The following is a 19401-nucleotide window of genomic DNA, read 5'->3' as shown; positions in this document are numbered from 1 at the left end:
TGTTTATTTTAGGCAACTAGGGCAACATAGAACATTTTCTTACTGTATAATTTCCAGAGAAAAGTGCTGCATGCTTCAGAGATTAAAAATAGCTTCCAGAAAAATCATAGCTATCCATGCCCTAAAAGAAACAAAAGGAATTTTTAATCTCCTTGTAGATATCTGAAATAATTTAGAATTTCACTAGATTATATTTAACATGTTTTCAAGATGATGAAAAATGTTCAAAGGAAGGTTTACTTGATCTCTAAATTACTAAACATGGTGACCTGGAAAGAAGAGTAAACATAGGTTTAAATCCTATATTTGAGAGAGAGAGAGACAGAGAGAGAGAGAGAGAGAGAGAGAGAGAGAGAGAGAGAGAGAGAGAGAGAGAGAGAGACAGAGAGAGAAGAGAAGAGAAGAGAAGAGAAGAGAAGAGAAGAGAAGAGAAGAGAAGAGAAGAGAAGAGAAGAGAAGAGAAGGAGGGATGGATATCTATATCTATAATTGCATGGGGCCATTTTAGTATATAGGGTGTGGATTACCAGAAGTGACTCCAGAAACCTCCTTTTTCTCTCTTTATCATGATTCACTCACCCTGAACTCACACTAGGAAGTCTGGGGTGGAGGTGGGGAGGAGGTGTTTACAGAATAGGGCTATCAGTGGCTACAAAAAGGTGATAAAGGGCAGCCCTAATGTGGAAGAAATACACATCTTCATTTACTGTAATTATTCCTGAGTCCTCATTGGTGTGCTTCCCATAATCACAATTTATGATGAGTAATACTATTCATTCTTAAACAGATTTTTATGTTTTGTTTTCTAAAGTCTTTGAATCTTAGAGCAAAGTAGAGAGAAATGGAGGTAGATTGTTGAAAGGTTTCCCTTTGTCAAGCTGAAAATGATTCTAGAGAGCAAGGCAGCCCTTCCCCTGGTAAGCTTTTCAGGCACTAAAGAAGATTCTCCTTTCCCCTATGATTTTTTTTTTCAAAAAATGGAGCATTTCTCAAATCATATCCACTTCTCACACCAAAAGCAAAAAAGTCAGCTGGCATCAGTTTTTTGTCAGTCTCTCAGCTCCAATAGTTTCTGATATCTTAGCTTCTTGAAAAAAAAAGTTTCTCAGCTTCTCTGATCTCTCCCCTACATTTAGCTTCTTTGGTCATTGATTTCTGATCTGCTTTCTGATGTTTATCCTCTAATTTGACTTTGATACCTCAAATCAGAGAATCTTCATGTAAAGTGACTTAATCCACATGGGTTGAAGAACTCAAAATACATATTTTTGTTTGATATGACAACAGGACTTTTTTCAAACTCTTTTTAAATGTATTTCATGTAAAATGCCTTTTTCTGACACTCAGTAATTTTTTAAAATGACTGTATGTTGTGAAACTATCAAGTAATAGGAAAGAAAAGCGGATGATGATGATAATGATGATGACGATTGGATGAAATCATCACCCAATTATTTAGCTTTCCAAAAAGAAGTTCAGATCATTTGTGGGTACTAGGCTTAGCTTCTCCTTATCCCTGCTTCCCATGTCCTAAGGGGAAATAGTTCTGAGGCATATACGAGTAAACTCAACAGGAGTCTGGTTTTTGATATCTATTTATATGAGTGCCCACAGCAAACACACCACCAAATGTTCACCGTGAACCTATAGAATCCCATATGACAGTTCTTAATAAAGTAGGAAAAGTATTTTGTTCTGTTTCATTTTTCTGGATGAGGAAGGGGAGCAAGCTAGGAAGAAGATTGAGAGAAACAAGGAAAAGAAAAATTTATACATTTGTTTTGAGCTTATTATGCTGTAGTAAGGTTTTTAGGACTTATGTGACCAAGTCACTCCAAATGAATTATTTGGAAAATCCTGGTTATTCATTATGCTGCCATGAAATGTGACTAGATAGTATTTTACAAATGCTTCATCTCCATCACCTAGATGGGTGCCAGCTTAATTTCATGCTTTCAATTTGTGCCAACTAAAAGATCTCAGTGAGAGCTTAAAATGAATCAAGGCATCCAAATATAATAAGCAGGCAGGGTAATGAGACATCACAAGTTTCACAAGCAGAAATAGATAACCAGCCCCCAAAGATTATTTAATGAACTGGATATCCTCTCCAAATATGTTTTTCCTAAAGTATTAAATTCATCTGGGAAATGATTCTTAGAGATGAGAATAACAGAATATACCACAAAGATAAATATAGGAAGTTGTTATAACTTGTAGTAGTCCATGAGGAATAAATCCAATTCTCTAATATGAATGTTTAATGTCTGCCCTCCTAAATATGTCATGTTCGATAAGAGTCTGAGAATTTTTACAAATCTGTCTCTAACCCATAAAGTAAAAGGAGAAAAAAAGGTTTCTGAAATCCTGAGTTCATTCTGAATTATGCAAAAATCTTGATGCTTCCCGCACTAAATTATAATTAACAAAGGACATGTAAGTCACTTGCATGTTTCTTATCATAACAAATATTCTGTTGACAGAAAAATTCATCCATCTGAAGAAATATGAAGCCAAAATCATTTAAATCAACCTCAAGTAAATTTTTTCAGTTGTTCTCAGTTGTTCTAAGTTAATTTAACTCACAAAGCTGCTTTAATAATCTTCTATCCATTTTATCAGAATGTAATCTTCTTTGTTTTCTTTGAGTTTCATCTGTAGTCCTGAAATCAGGAAGCTCAAAGGGATCTATTGAAAATATTGCTAACAGGACACTATTTCATTGCTAATTGTGTTTTCCATATAGGTATGTGCCAAGTCCATTTCTTCTATAATTAAGCCTCCTTGAAAATACTCCTTACTTCTCCTGAAACTGTTTCATCTGCTCTGTAATAATATTCAAAAGATTAGATCATCATCTCTTATACAAAGGAAATGCAAAGTTAAGAAAATAGCAGCTTCAAAATGTATAAATTTGAAGTTACTTTATTACATAAAATAGGAACTTTTAGTTGAGGATAATTTCTGGGGGAACATTAATGAGTTCTGTTCTGGACATGTTAACTTTGAGATATCTTTAGGGCATTCAGTTCAAAATGTTTAGTTGGCAATTGGTGATATACAACTGGAATTTGGGGGATTAGGGCTTGGATATATAGATTTGGGAGTCATTTGGATAGATATTATAATTAAATAGCTAATGAGTTTACTGAGAGAGTAAGAAAAGAGAAAAGAGGAGAGCGCAGAGCAGAACAGTTAGGGAATATTATATAGATGGTTAGCCAACAAAAGAAATTGAAAAGGGAAAGGAAAATTCATAGGAAAAGAACATGTAGATAATAATGACAGAGAAAACAAAGGAGGCAAAAGTTTTCTGGACAAAAGGGTGGTCAACATTGTTGAGTACAGCAGAGAGATCAAGAAAGATAAAGATTTTTTAAATGACCAAAAAATTTGACATTTAAATGATCACTGGTAATTTTGGAGAAATGCTTTGCTGAATGATGAAGTCACAAGCTACATTGCAAAAAGATAAAGAATAAGAGGAGAGGAAATGGATAAAAAGTGTTTGTTTGTTATCCCCCCAAAAAAAATTGATTGTGAAAGGAAGGAGAAATAAAGGATTATGTGTTAATGGGATTGAAAGACTTATGAAGAGGGTTTTTTGTTTTATTTTTTTTTAATGGGAAGATTTAGTCATGTTTCCTTGAAGTTGGGAAAGAACAATTAAGCAAAGAAAGATTGAAGAGAAAACAGCAGGGGCGATTGCTTTGAGGAGTATAATCTATTGAGGAACTAAAAAGTGGATGGAATCAAAGACACATGTAGATAATTTATATTGAAAAAGAGAGAAAAATCTCATTGTTCAGAGATGAGAGGAAAGAAAGGGACAATAGGAAATGTCAAGGAGTTTTAGGATTTAGAGAAAGGGAGTTTACAGGCAGTTAAGAGGTTTGATACCCATTTCGGAGGATGTAGAGAAAAGCAACTTTTAGAAGCATAAGTAGAGGAAAAGATGTCTTGGATCAGTTTTTCTGGGAAGTGGCATAGAAATTCAATCAAGGAGGAGTAAAAGGATTGCCTTAGAATAGTGTGGAGTTAAGAGCTAGCTGAAATTGGATAACATAAATTTCTCATAGACACAGTCAGCTTTGTCATGTCTGAATTTCTTTAGGTTTGCTTCGTAAACACATGAGTAAGAGTAAAGGAGATGAACAATAGGAGTAATGCAGGACTGAGGTATTAAGAGGGATGAATGGCAGTAAACAAGGGAGCAATGTATTTGGGAATATAAGGCAGTGTGGAATTGAATTGACTATCAATTGAGAATCAGGGAAGAAAATGTAACCAGAGTATGAGATTGACAGAAAATTGTAAAGATAATGATAAAAAAAATTGTTAATACCAAATGTAATGTGGAATGCCTCTCCCTTAATGATCCTAATAATGTCAGAATTTCATAAATGTCTTTGTATTTTTCAGATATTTATTCTTGACTAGGTTGATCCTCCCCCACCCTCCACCTTAGAAATTTTACTTTGTATAGGAATATAGCATAATCTGGATGTCAGATTCTTGTATTTGCCCCCTTCCTTTTAGATTTATGGCATCAAGGGCAAAATAGCCAAGATGAAGTGGTTTTCCTGGTCTTGGTTGTCAAAAGCCTTTAAGAATCTCTTGATTAAGCTTTGTTACCTCATTATGCATTCTCTCCCTCTCCTCCTAAAGGTATAAGAATCCTTTGCATGGGTCTTGGAGATGGGAAATATAATGCCAACAGAAAGTGGCAGGTATCACAACTAAATACAATTTATTCCTCAATTCGTGGCTTTGACTTATTTCAGGAATTGACAAGACATAGAAAGTATTTATTTGGAAATTTATTAGGAAGTATTAGAGGTGATGATGAGTGCAAAAATGTTTAAAAACAATGAGATATTGAGTGATATAATATGATAGAAATTTTAGTCAGCAAAAGGAATATCTGAACCTTTGATCAAAGAAGTAAAACATGTATGAGTCATTTTAAGATCTGGGATATTAACAGTCCTGAATGTGACTTGATTAGAGTGGAAAACTAGATAATAGGATTTAAGGATATTGAGGAATTGGTATGTCAGAGTGTTTAAGGGAACTTTAAGATAAATGTAGAATAAGAGCAGAAGTGAAGGGAAAGAGAAAGAGTGAGCTAAGTACAACACTTTTTGTAAAAGGAAGGGGAATAACTTGGGATGGAATATGGGATGGTAGGACTAGATAGTATTCAATAGGATCTACATACAGTGAATTTTTTTTTTATTAAATGAAACCTTAAAAGAGAATTTGTTGAATGATAGCCAAAAAGGAAAAATCAAAGAGGTCATGAAGAAGAGAGTTTTTAACTCCCCTCTCTGAACTACTGTGTCTGTGGATATGAGAATGCACAGTAAAAACCAGAAAAATGGCAAGGGATACGTTATCATGTGGGTGAAGTCAGTTTTCTGAGTGCAAGTAGATTAAAAGATTATGAAAGGAAGAAATCCAGAATGAAGACAAGTTTATTTATTATTGATTGGAAATTCCATAGAGTACAGCAAAAAGGTATAGACATAGTAAGATTGGGTCATAGGAGAGAGAAATTTGGAGGATGAGAACAAGAAAATGGGAAGTGAAATTTAGGAGGTGTTACTCACAGGAAGATAGTGAATAACAGTTATAAGAAAATAATAGATGGTAGGACTATTGGTGCTACCAACCCTATCATTTGGTGGAAGATGAAGTCTAATAGTCACAAAGTATCTGAAGTCACAGTCATAAATGATGAAATGAAAGGGATTTTAGAGAACAAGTGGTCCAACCACTCAGTCATAAAAACTGAGATTCAAGAAGAAAAGTGACTTGCAAATTTTTACCCAATTACTGAGAAGAAACTTGGAACTAAAACACTTCTCTAAGCTTCTATTCCAGTGTTCTTTCATACTACATTATCTTAAATCCCTATTCTATATAATAACTAGTAATTTCAGTCTATGATATTGACAAGTCACTTCACCTCTCTGAAAAATTTCATTTCTTCAACTATAAAATGAGGGAATTGGAAGATTTCTGAAAGATGTAGTGAGAAATCAGAGATTTTGCATTGGGTCTCCTTGGATTCCAAATCAGGAAAACCCTGATTCAGATCCCACCTTATGATACATATTGGCTAAAGTATTTAAACTCCTAGGGTCCTGGACAACTCTTTAAGCTTACAATTGTAGAACATGTACTGGTGCACATTGGTAAAAAGAGTTTCCTAAAATGAGAGTTCCTTTCAGTCATGAAAGCTGTTATAGGACAAAAGAAAAACTAAGGTCTCTAAAATCCTATCCTCTTGTGATCCTATAAATTCACTACTTTATCTTCCCTGTGAGGACAGTCAAGTGGTCCTCATAAGTGACAGAAGAATATACAAATCCTTTACCCAAATATTTTTCTCAACTCTGGTAAAATCTAAACCTCAGAATTTGTTTAGCTCTCCTTTGGAACAATAATCACCAGTCTGGTACTTTAACTGAAGAAAATCAAAGTTATATTGAGACAGCCATTAATAACTACAGAAAAGAGCCATAAGGTTACAGTGAATATGGAATTTCCATTAAAATGCACATTAATTCTAGTCACTTTGAAGAGGAAAAAAAAAAAAAACCTTTTTAGTTAAGTCTGTGGATAATGAATGCACTAAGTTGAAGACAAAAGGAAAAACGAATAATGAAAATGAAGAACATGAAGCAGGTTTTCTTTTACCACCTACAAATATTTCCATTAAAATGAGTTTGTGCTGATGAGAGTCTCTAGACAGTAAACCTAGATGGCCATATATCTGTTATTTCTTTTATATTTTTGACAATTTGGGCACTGAGAAATCTAAGAGTTTGTTTCTTATTTTCCTTCTACCTCAAGCAGCTTTTATGGCAGCAAAATAACCTCTAATGTTGTATTTGGGGTACCGTTTTAAAGTCTTAACTCTATCTTTTCATTGATCCTTAAGTGTCTCTGAATCTTTCTAGTGTGGGTTTTGCTTTTACTCTGTCTCATCCTGCTAGACTAATAATTGTCTTGACATAAATCCTCCAAAACAGGTCTGCCCATGTAAAAAAATATACATTTTGTGGAAGAAATGGCATCTCTTTATCCATCCCCCTTTATGTATCAACAGGTCACTTCCTTTTTGTTACTAAAAATGTTAAATGCCACAGGGCCAGTTAGAGATTTCTCAGGCACTGCAATCAAAATTTTCCAAAATGACATTAAATTAGCAATGACCACCCTTTGGATCCAGCCATATAATCAGTTTAAATTTCCTCTGAATGTAGGGGAATATATCCAATAATCTCACCATTTTGTCCACAAAAATATCACGAAAAACTTTGTCAAATATTCCATTTTATATTCATACATGCCCTAGATGAAATCTTTTATGGCACTTACCAAGCACATGATTGGTATTAATGACTTTTTGAATGTATGAAACTGGGATTTGAAAATTGTAGTACAATGAGTTTAACCCTAACTTCTAGTAGATTCTAGAATTATATTAAAGAGATGGCTTGTCTGTTTGAAGTGGCTAAAAGCTGGAAAATGAATGGATGCCCATCAATTGGAGAATGGTTGGGTAAATTGTGGTATATGAATATTATGGAATATTATTGTTCTGTAAGAAATGACCAGCAGGATGAATACAGAGAGGACTGGCGAGACTTACATGAACTGATGCTGAGTGAAACAAGCAGGGCCAGGAGATCATTATATACCTCAACAACGATACTGTATGATGATATATTCTGATGGAAGTGGATATCTTCGATAAAGAGAGCTAATTCAGTTTCAATTGATCAAGGATGGACAGAAGCAGCTACACCCAAAGAAAGGACACTGGGAAATGAATATAAACTGCTTGCATTTTTGTTTTTCTTCCTGGGTTATTTATACCTTCTGAATCCAATTCTCCCTGTGCAACAAGAGAACTGTTCAGTTCTGCACACATATATTGTATCTAGGATATACTTTAACCTATTTAACATGTATAGGACTGCTTGCCATCTGGGGGAGGGGAAAAATCGGAACATAATTGAATGCAAGGGATAATGTTGTAAAAAATTACCCTGGCATGGGTTCTGTCAATAAAAAGTTATTCAAAAAAAAAGAAAGAAAAGAAAAGATCATGAGAAGTATTCAACTCTTAAGGAATTTAAAGAAAAATATTTTAAAGAAAAACTTTTCAGACACTTCTTCCTCTACAGAGGAAGAAAAGTGGGTAAATAGTAGGGGAAAATATTCTATATCATGTTAGACACTGTCATTGTACTCAGTATTATTGTTTAATCTTCTTTCTTTGTAAGCTCTAATCTGTAGTACACAAGAGTAAATTATTATTTCTATAAAAAATAAAATAAAGAGATGGCTTGTGAATATCAAAGAAAAGAAGCAATTAACATATAAAATCAGTGAATAATTGTTGACAATCTCAATTTACTTTTTTCAATGCTATTAATAAGTTGGTAGAACAGAAAAATGCTATAGGCATAATTTACCTAAAGTTTAATAAATATTTGACAAAATATTTTATGCTATTCTTATTGAACACATGGAAAAATATGGGATAGTACAATTAGGTGGATTTAAAATGAGTCGTATGCCTAAATCTAAGGTGTAATCAGTGATCTGATGTCATATTGGAAGGAAATCTCCAGTTCAGTCCCCATGGTCAATCAATTAAAATTTATTATGTATCTAAGTATGTTTGTATTAAACTGACTCATAAACTAAGTAAGTTTGTACTAAATATATAAAGAAAGATTAAAAGAAGTCATCCTTCACCTCAAGGAACTCCCTGTCTAAAGGGGGAAATAAAATACAAACAACTATGTGCAAGCAACATAGATATAGATAAATGCTTGTATCTAAAGCTACATATACACATGCACACATATAAGCATATGTGCAGACATACATATGTGTAATGCACCCAATGTTACAGGTATACAATATGCTTGTTGTATTGCGCATGTGTGTTATAGGTATATATTTATGTGTATGTATGTACATGCATATATATTTATGTTTGTGTATGTATGTATATGTGTATGCTGGTCTGATCAGTGACAGTCGCACACACTGTACCTAGATTGTAATAGTGATATCATTTCTTCAAAAACAAAAGACAACAATAATATGTATATATGTATGTATATGTATGTACTATCCCATATGTACAAAGATAATATACAGAATATACACAAGTGTATATACTGTGTATGTGTGTGTGTATGTATGTGTGTATATATATATACATATATATATAATATATATATATATATATATATATATATATATATATATATAAGAGAATAAAATGTTTTAGGGGAAGGCATTCAGATTAAGGAGGACCTAAAAAATCTTTTTAAATAAGGTGAGATTTGAAGAAAGCCAGTAAAGCTAGATAGCAAAAATCAGGAAGAAAAAGTTCCAGGCATAAGGGACAGCTAGTGAAAATTTTCAGAGGAATGAGATGAGTTTTATGAGCAAGAAATAGCAGCAAGGCTAATAAGACCAAGTCACAGAATATTTGGAGAAGAATAAGGACTAAGAAGACTGGAAAGGTTAAAAAAAAAAGGCCAGGTTATGAAACAAGCCACCAAACTTTATTTAATGGTGGTCAAAAGGTGATATGATCAGACTTGGCCTTTAGAAAGATCACACTGAAAGCTGAGTGGAAGATGGACTGGAATGGGGAAAGATTTGAAGCAAAAATTAGGCTATGGCAATTATCCAGGTTTGAAGTACGCAGCCTGTATCAGGATGGTTGCAGTGTCAAAGGAAAGAATGAGGCTTTTTTTCTCGCAAAATGAGAGTTGTTATGGAGGTAGAAATGATAGGACTTGACTCCTGATTGGCCCTATGCTGTTTTACATTTTTACTAACAGCTGGAAAAAAAAAGCATTAATGGTTTGCTTATCACATTTGAAGATTCCACAGAGTTTAGAAAGATAACTAACAAACTAGATGACAAAGCCAGAATTCAAAAAGATCTGTATGAGGTAAAAATATAAGGCTGAAGCTAATGTGATACAATTTAATGTTTGTGATTGAATATTACAATATGGGTTCAAAAAAACATGATCAGGTCTTTTTCATACAAAAACATCTAAATGTTTTAGTAGATTGCAAACTCACTATTCATCAGTAGTGTAGTGTGGCAGATAAAAAAATGAATGCAATTTTTAAACTTTATTGAGAAACAATCCAATCATGGAGAGGCACTAGACCTGAGATACTCTGCTTCAATCAGATCACATAAAGGGAAATATGTTTAGTTCAGGGTGTCATATTTTTTAAAATATTGATAAGCTAGACAATTAATCATGTGTAGACCATGGGCATATACACACAAAAAAGCTGAGCTGGGTAAGTTGATATTTCCTGAGACAAGCAATTACTACTGGTTCTCCTACTTCTTTTAAATAATGCATTGCAGAATTTATTAAGAATTTAAGTCAAATTCATTGGCCTAGAATTTGTAGTCTCTGAGACTTTTGTTGTTGTTGTTGTTAAACAACAGTATCACCATTGTTGACTTGTAGCTACAGTAAAATTAAATATATCATCATAAACAAATGATTTAAAAGATATTATCAAAGACTTCAGACTCCAGAATCTAGGCTAACAAATCTGTGGAGGAAGGAAGCCAACATAAGGGATGTCGAGACTGAGTTTGTCATATGAGAAATAATCAAAGGATCTGTTGGTATTTAGCTTGGAAAAAAGAAGACTTGCAGAGGGGAGGAGACTGATAGCTTTAAATATTTAAAGAACTATCAGATGAAAAGATAGGCTTTTTTTTTTTTTGCTTGATTCTACAAGAAGTTCTAAATAGTTTCAATATAAAGGAAAACTTCCTCATAATTACACCTCTCCAAAAGTGGGTTAAGATGCTTCAAGAAGTGGTGAAATACCCTTATTAGAAGGTATACCAAACAAAGGCTAGAAGACTACTTTTCATATTTCTTCATGACAAAATTCTTATCCAGGCCTAATGCCATGTTCTTTGGAGTTTTTTTTCCTACAATCAGATCCCAGATCCCTGTTACAATATGGGATATAACTCAGGACTTGCTAAAACTTTTTCCATTCATGACCGTTTTTCACCCAAAAAAATTTTACACAATCCTGAGTATGTAGGTATATAGAATAGGTATACAAAAGAAACATTTACTGACAAATAGTAACTTTGTGAATCCCCCACATTTAGTTACAAGATTCCATATGGGGTTATAACCCACAGTTTAAAAAGCTTTGTTATAGTTTACTTACACCTACTATGTATATTTCCACTGTACTTTGGGTCACCTGCAATTGTAATTCTCCTGAGAATAGTAGTGTACTATGATTTGTGTAACATGATGATTGTATTTCTCAAGGACACAAAATAAGAACTAAATTTTGTAGTCTGCCCTACTAAACTACCAGCCAATAAGATAATACTTTTATATTTCAGGGAACAAAGAGAAGTTGAATTTTATCCCTCTTGAATAATGAGGAAGAAAAATGAAAAAGTGGTAGACGGTCTTATGATTTATCTAACAAAAGTCTATCTAATAAGTAAACTTCAGTTTTAATACAAATCTAATTTATGTATATCTTTAAAACTTTCTTTTAAAAGTAGCTCATTATTCAAAAAATGTTTCTTGTGATTTAATAGAAAGCACATTTTCCTATAAAATCTCCCTCTGCTTTTACTATTTCTACATGTCATTGAAAACTAATATAAAAGTGGATTACCTAATTCTTAAATCTGTTCCCTTGTCATGCAAACACATATATCCTATTAATATGAAAGGAACTTTTGTCCATCCATATTCCCTTGTCTGATCTCCTTGTGACCAAGGGCATACATTGTGAGATAGCTCTCTGGAATAGAATGAAATAGGTGAACCTGAAATCATCTTTTTTTTTTCTGCATAAACATAACTGGCACATAGAACATAGCTTTAAAGCCAGAAGAAATATGAGAAGTCATATAGCCCAATCCTCTCATTTTATTATTGAGGAAATTAAGGTCCCAAAAGGTTCAGTGATTTGAGCCAATGCTGCATTCCCAGATCGATGTAACAAATCCTTGAAGTACCCTAAGGAACTAAGCAAACTCCTGCAGATATACCAGAAGTTTCAAAGACAGCCTTGTGTCACTGAAGTAACTGATAAAGTATAACATTGAAAGGATGAGGTAGGCCCTAACATGCAATGCTAACATTAGCTGACCAAAAAATCTACAACATTCAATCTAATTCAATTAAACAAATATATATAAATATCAATTCTAGGCAAATTCTGCTAGACTCTCAGGAGGCATTATCAATATATTCTTGCCATCAAGAAATATAATCTGATAGAAAAAAAGAAGATTGATAGAGTGGTACATATCAAGTTTCTAGAAATGTAATATTGTAGTTCTGATTTATCTCTTCTGTTAGTCTTAATTTTTTCTAACAAAAAGGTACCTGCTTTTTTTCTTCAAATAATGAAGAAATAGTTTCCTACATGATATTCATAAAGGATCTGAGACTCTGACAGCTCAAAATTTGTTGCTGTCTCTACACATTCTAAAGTGTTATCAAACTTACTTTAGAGTGTACTATATTTTATGACATTATGAGGCATATCATGGAAATAGGATAAACTTTCTTATGAAGATCATTGACAATGCAAAATAACTGTCAGAGTGAACTGTATTTAGGTAATAATTATTTAGTAGTTGAGCTCTTATTTTTTTCCTGCTTTTTTTCCTAATTTTACCTTTAATTAAAATTTCTGTATAATTATTCTCAGATCATATTGAGGAAAGATATGAACACCATTAACTTTTCTGTTGTAGAGGGGTGAATACTGGGGATTTTATAACAATCACAATGATTGCATCTTTTTTTTCAATTTTTTGGGAGACTTTTTCAAATGAAAATGTAACTATTACTTTTAATTCTGGTCACTACATTTTCAGTGCAATGGGGGTACTGGTTTTGATATGAAAACTTGCTAACAAAATTGTTGATTTGATATGTCAATTTCTCTACTGGGAACTGTCAAAGTCTAATAATTCTCTCTCTCTCTCTCTCTCTCTCTCTCTCTCTCTCTCTCTCTCTCTCTCTCTCTCTCTCTCTTTGCTTGCAGTGGAGCACCCTGACAAAATGGCTAACGACCAAGGTACAGTGACCTCAATCTGTCACTTTCTCCTACTTGAATCAATGCTATATGTTTGAAATGATGTCAGATGTCACTTTGCATTCTGCTTTTCACCTGGGCTATACACCTGATGAGGCAGACACTGGAGCGATAATTAATCTTGTTAATGAAGTTCTGCTCAGTTGAGGCTGCTGCTTTGATGGGGAAGATGTAAATTTTCTTGAGAGGAAATTGTTTTGTCTCTTTTCTGAAGGACCAATTAAAATGTCAAGCTTCTTTGTATGAAATAAATTTTTAGTCTCTGTCTGCACTTCTGAATAATTCACATTAAGTATAATTAAGCTCAGCATAATTTTCAAGCTGCTCTTGCACCCTTTCCTGAGCTATAGATTAAAGTTCTGTAGCCATGGCAGAAAACCATAAATCATTTTCCCTTCTCCCCAATCAGTGCCCTTTATTAAAAGAAAGCAAAGTGGAGTCAACCTTTTACCAGCTTTGGCATTGCTAATTCCAACAATAAGTTTTCCCATTGCTTGAATCGAAAGCCTTCTCTACTCTAAACATTTTATCATCTGTATGCTCTTTTTGTCTAAAAAGTTGTGTAGAGTGGCAATGTGATGTCTTTGCAATGATTCTACATAAAGGTAAATGGGAGTTATTTGTCAACCTGGGAGCAGAACAGAGTTTAGTATTACTCTGATTTGTAGGCCATTTGGTAAATTGGTATTGGATCCCTCTTTATATTAACAATGAATAGTACACAGAAAAGGATTGTTTATGCCTTGTGTTTTTCAGGGAGTTTGGGTATTTCAAGGAGGGTAAGTTTTTAAATGCCTGGCAGGACAGATCAACTTAGTTTGTGTTCTTTAATTTAAAGATGCAATGCCAGCAATTTTTTTTCTGCTTTGGATATAGCATATCCAAATTGTTAACAGAACATTCTTGGTAAGCCTAAAATCAAATAGAGTTGGGGAAAAAACATTATTTTCCCCAGTCTTTCCTTTTTTTAGGGGGAACAGAAAAACTCCAACGAGGATATTTGGGACTTTGGGGGCAATTGTTATGAATCTATATACATATTTTTTCTAGGAGAATGTACATTGTTGTTTCCTCACATAATGCTTTTAAAAGGAGATGTAGAAAAAAGATTTAAAGGGAAGAGAAATCAAGCCATTAAAGTATATAAAAGATAAATGAGATAGGGATTATTATCATTCCTCACACATGTTTTATTCTGGCTGTTTCTATTTAAAATTTCTCCACGGTTTCCATATCTATTAAATAGTAATGTTCCTGCAAAATACTAATAATTAGTGGGTATTGTAGTAATACCTATTCACTTGAGTGAATTATACATAGTGCTACCTGAATCTCAGCTTCAAATAATTGATCAGGAAAAAAGAAAAATGATGTTAAAATCCCAATTAAACATTTTCGTTTTTCTTCCATTTCCTTGTTAGTAAGCATCACCTAACACACCTTCCTCCAACTTCCTACCCAAGTTGTGAGGCAGATAGAGTATGTGATTTAGAGTCATGAAAATCAGCATTCAAATTCCACCATAAATTCTTACTAGCTTACTTATTCCCTCCACGCTTTTTATTTTCCTCTTTATCCAATGAGGGAATTATATTTGATAATCTCTGAAGTCCCTTCTAAATCTAAATATAAGAACCTGTGCTCCTATAGAATGACTATGTTCTTGGAAGCTGAAATTACATGCAAACATGCATGTATGGAAGGCCAGGTAAGCATGACACTGAATAGAAAATAATAACACAGAGCATCTTCCTAGCTTTCTAGCACAAAATGTTCAGTGTTCTTATTTACCTGGTATTTCTGATTCATTCTCACCTTCTCTCTAGGGTCAAGATACCCATATGTTATACTATAATTTCTCAATTGATTTTGGATTGAGAAAGGCAGAGAGAACAGCCAGACTTAAGAACCGTTATTGCCAATGTATTCCTATTACTCTATTGAAAAAAATACATCTTATATTTCCTCTGTATGACTTAGAAAGGACCAGTACACATTATCACCCCTGTGGTGCTTTATTTTAACACAGCTGGGAACATAATTTGTCAAGTTTGGGGATTCTAAATTTTAAATCAAACTCAAGTCATTCTGATGTTCCATGGGGATCAATTGACTACAATTTGGTGATTCCAAAATGGATCTTTCAATTCTTACAAAGAAAGCACTTGATATTTTCTAACTATCAAAAATAAATACATATTTTGTTCATAACATCAGTCTTCTCAATAGATGTTAAATCAGAAAAAACACAAATTAAATATCCATTTCTCCTACTCTATACACAGACCCCAAACCAGTTTAAATAGGAAGAGGATATTGATCTGAATATACAAGTCATAATATATTCCAAAACTGAAAGGGTAGATTTTATTTTCCTCATTATTTGACTAATTCTCCCCTCCTTGCCTCAATCTGATAAACTTATAGACTCTCAAAAAAATATTTCCTCTGAGAAAATATGGCATTATGGGTCAGAGTGAAACCCAAATAGATATGCAGCAGGACAATTTTGAGTATCAGAAGAGAAAAACAAATAGTTCTGTGAAATGTCCTTGCAAACAATCAAAAAGTAACAATAAATTAATAAATATTTATTAAGCATCTGCTATATGCTAGGTACCATACTAAGTTCTAGGGATACAGAAAGAGATGAAAGAGAGTCCCTGCTTTCAAATAACTATGATTTAATTATCTATAAAATTAATAATTGTTGTATTGTTCAGTCTTTTCATTTATGTCTGACTTGGTGATCTCATTTAGGATTTTGTTGGCAAAAATACTGAAGTGGTTTGCCATTTCTTTCTCCAGAAAACTGATAATTATGACATCTAATAATCTATAAAAGTCATCTGTATTTTTCATTTAACAATAATTTGGAGGAAGTCTCTAATTCATCAATCTATTAGTGCTACTTTGAAGATATTAGATAGTTTGTGATAAGCCTCTTATCCTGTGTGCAAATGATTTTCTTTAATGGGAACTTCTTTGGAAGTTTTACTTCTTGGCCAAAAATTTTCAGCTTGAATCATTCACATCATTTTCAGACTCTATTTTTCCTTATTATTTATTTTCTCTTTCTCCCTTTTTCCCTTTCAATTCATAACCTCTCTAAATTCTAAAACATAAAAAAAGTATGAGTAGTAGAAAGAGAGTGGAGAAGGAGGGGAAGAGATGTTGAATGCTGTGAAGTACTTTCAAGTCTTAAAATCCTTGAATTTTTAGGGTTATACATGGCAATAGTATGAAATTCAACTAAATATGGATCCAAGCAGGATGCATATTGATTTAGAAAACCACAAATTAACATTACCTATGGTGTATTGTGTTTTTATTGATTTTTGTTGAACATTTCTCAATTACATCTTAATCTGATTCTGAAAGTTCTGGGGAGATGTACAAACTAACCAGCTGAAAAAGAGTGCAAAGTAGGGTAATATAGGAACATAAACCTCAGGTGAAAGGGACCATAAAGAATAAATAGTTAAAGAAAAAACAAAAAAGAAGTTATTTCCTCTCCTCTTTAATTCTTGGAAATAAAGAAAAATATCTGTAAAGTGACCAAAACCAGTGAGATGTGCATGAAATCAATCAACCAATAAATATTTCTTAAGTGCTTATTATTTATTTGCTAAGAACTGTAATTTAAAAAGAAATTAGAATAGAACAGAAAGTTTCCTTAAAATTAATAAACTAAAATAACAGTTTCCATTACCTTGACTATGGAAATATTTCAGGCTCCCCTCAGGCCAGAAGAGAATTTGTTCTATCATTTTGACTAAAGACTAAGTTGCTAAAATTACAGTGTCTAACCCAGTATCTGCAACTAATAATTTAATAAGTCCAGTCTCTAAACATGCATACACACACACATTCTATTTCTCAGGCTTCCCTTTTGTAAAACAATAATTTTCTTGATTTAATCATGAATGTATTACACTTTAAAGCCATCTACCACAGAGGATAGAAATGGTAGAATAATTTAAATACTAAGATCTTGAACTATATATCTCAGGAAGCTTCATGGGCCATATTATCTCAGAAAAAACTTGGAGAAACCAATTACACAGTGAAATGCTAAGTAATCACTTTTTAAAATGAATACGTGGCTCTAAATTTTGTAATCCTAAGGTTCATGACATCTTGATTTCCCCTTCCAACTGTTTTTCCACCATCCTCACAACTACTATACTATCATAGTATTTTGTAACTTCTGTCTCTTTTTCTTCACACTTAGATCAAGTCATGGTTTCTTCAAGGAAAGTTTATTCAACAAAGAGTGAAAGCCAGTCTATATACCACATAGGCTTCTATAAACTTTGTGATACTTTTTTTAATCTAAAATTTTCTGCTCTTTATCTTTATTATTAGGTTTGTGTGTATCTCTTATTTCTTATCCCTCCTGACTCAATTGATTTACTTCTACCTGCTACTTTGCCCTCCTATTATTTAACCTTCTCCTCCTCCCTGGTCCTTCCTTTATCTTCTCCCACATTTTCCATCCTTTTTAAGCATATTTTCATTAATCTACACATCTTACTCCATTCCCATTAATCTATATACCCTTCCATACTCTCACCTTATTCTATTCTTTCACCTCATTTCTTTTTTAATTATTAAGGAAATTTTTATTCTCTTCCAAATGTATATGCTGTTCTCTCTATAATCTAGATGTAATATGAGTAGGGTTTCCTCTAAAAATCTCTTCCTTTTCCTCTTCCCCTCACTATGCCTCTACCTTCTTATTTCTTTATGAATTTAGAAGGCATTTATGGCCCTCTAGATCTATTGTGTATTATTCCTTATTTAACCCATACTTGATGAGAATAGGATTTCAGGACTACCAGATCTCCTCCCCCATCTAATTCTTCTGTCAATTCTTTCTCTCACAATTCATTTGTAGAAGATAATTATTCATTTTAACTTTTCCTATGGTTTTGCTTTTTAAAATTACATCCTACTCAGCTTTAACAATTTTTCTTTTGAACCACGCAATTTTTAATTACTAATCTTTGACATGTTGTTTACATTTCCATGTATAAAACATAAATACTTTATCCTTATTGAGTCCCTTATAATTAGTTTTTGAAGTATGCCTTGTATTTCTCTTGGATGTTATATGTTAAATGTTCTGTTATATTCAGGTCTTTTTTAAACAAAATCCTGAAAGTCTGGCAATTCACTGAATATCCATTTTTTCATTCAGGATTATGCTTAACTTCACTGGAGATATTTTCTGTCACAGCCCTAATTCTTTTGCTTTTAAATATATAATGGTCCAAGAAATGTGGTTTTTTGATGTAGCCACAGCTAGATTTTGTGTTATTCTAATAATGGCTCTATTGTTTTTGATTTTTTTTTCTTGTTATTTGACTTTCTTTTCATAATCTTGTTTTTTTTTTTTGATTTTTCTTATTTTTTGATTTCTCCTCAATCTCATTTGATGTTTAAAGTTTTGAGTTATTTTATAAATTCTTCTTCCACAGGATTCCACTTTGCATTACATATATATATATATATATATATATATATATATATATGTTTGATAATATAATCACCTCTACTTCTGGAGTATGTGGGATGGCCTGGCTCCAGATCCTCCTTTAACTTTCCCCTTTGGCCTGAAACCAGAAACCAAGAACTCTGACTTGTAAGAGCCTATAGTCAAAGGGTCACTTTCACTGCTTCTACACTCACCAAACATGTGCTGGTTCCTTCTTGCCCAGGAATGCATCTCAGTAGCACAACTGTGAGCATTCCTTATCAGCAGATTTCCAATCCTCCCCATCTCTAATGCTGGACTTTCCCCTCTGTGTAGGAAATAAAAATTTCTAAACCTTGGGCCAAGGCTACCTCCCAATCCAGCTAGCCCCAGAACTTGCAGCTAACTATTTCAAAAGAGCTGGCCTGGGGGTACTTACACTTCACAGGGCAAATCACTAACCTGGTACATTTTTCTGGATCTTCTCAGGATGCAGTTGCCTCAGGAGAATCATAGTTCTGCCCCAATTTTGTTTATTTTTAACTGTTCTATTTTTTTTCCTTGAGGCATTATTTTATCTTTTTGGACAATCTCGAGAGTTTGAATTATCTGACCAATTCTTCCATCTTTATCCTCTTCATCTCAAAAGTCTGCAGACAATTTTAAGCTATCAAACCTTAAAATTATGTTAAAACTTTTGGGACACCTTCTATATGTTGTCGTCGTAATACCCAACTGGGATGTTT

At 33.1% G+C, this 19401-nt stretch overlaps 1 protein-coding gene across 1 annotated transcript in view; it reads left to right on the top strand.

The window, feature by feature from the left end:
• DCC (DCC netrin 1 receptor) overlaps positions 1-19401 on the top strand; it is a 233288-nt gene that overhangs the window by 98760 nt on the left and 115127 nt on the right. Inside the window, exon 8 of the mRNA XM_051973301.1 lies at positions 13126-13158. Coding sequence (XP_051829261.1) covers positions 13126-13158 — 33 coding nt within the window. The remainder of the gene's footprint in view (positions 1-13125; positions 13159-19401) is intronic.

Source organism: Antechinus flavipes, chromosome 1, assembly GCF_016432865.1.
Source record: "Antechinus flavipes isolate AdamAnt ecotype Samford, QLD, Australia chromosome 1, AdamAnt_v2, whole genome shotgun sequence".
NCBI classification, from domain to species: Eukaryota; Metazoa; Chordata; class Mammalia; order Dasyuromorphia; family Dasyuridae; genus Antechinus; species Antechinus flavipes.
This window is presented reverse-complemented; position numbering and strand designations above follow the sequence as displayed.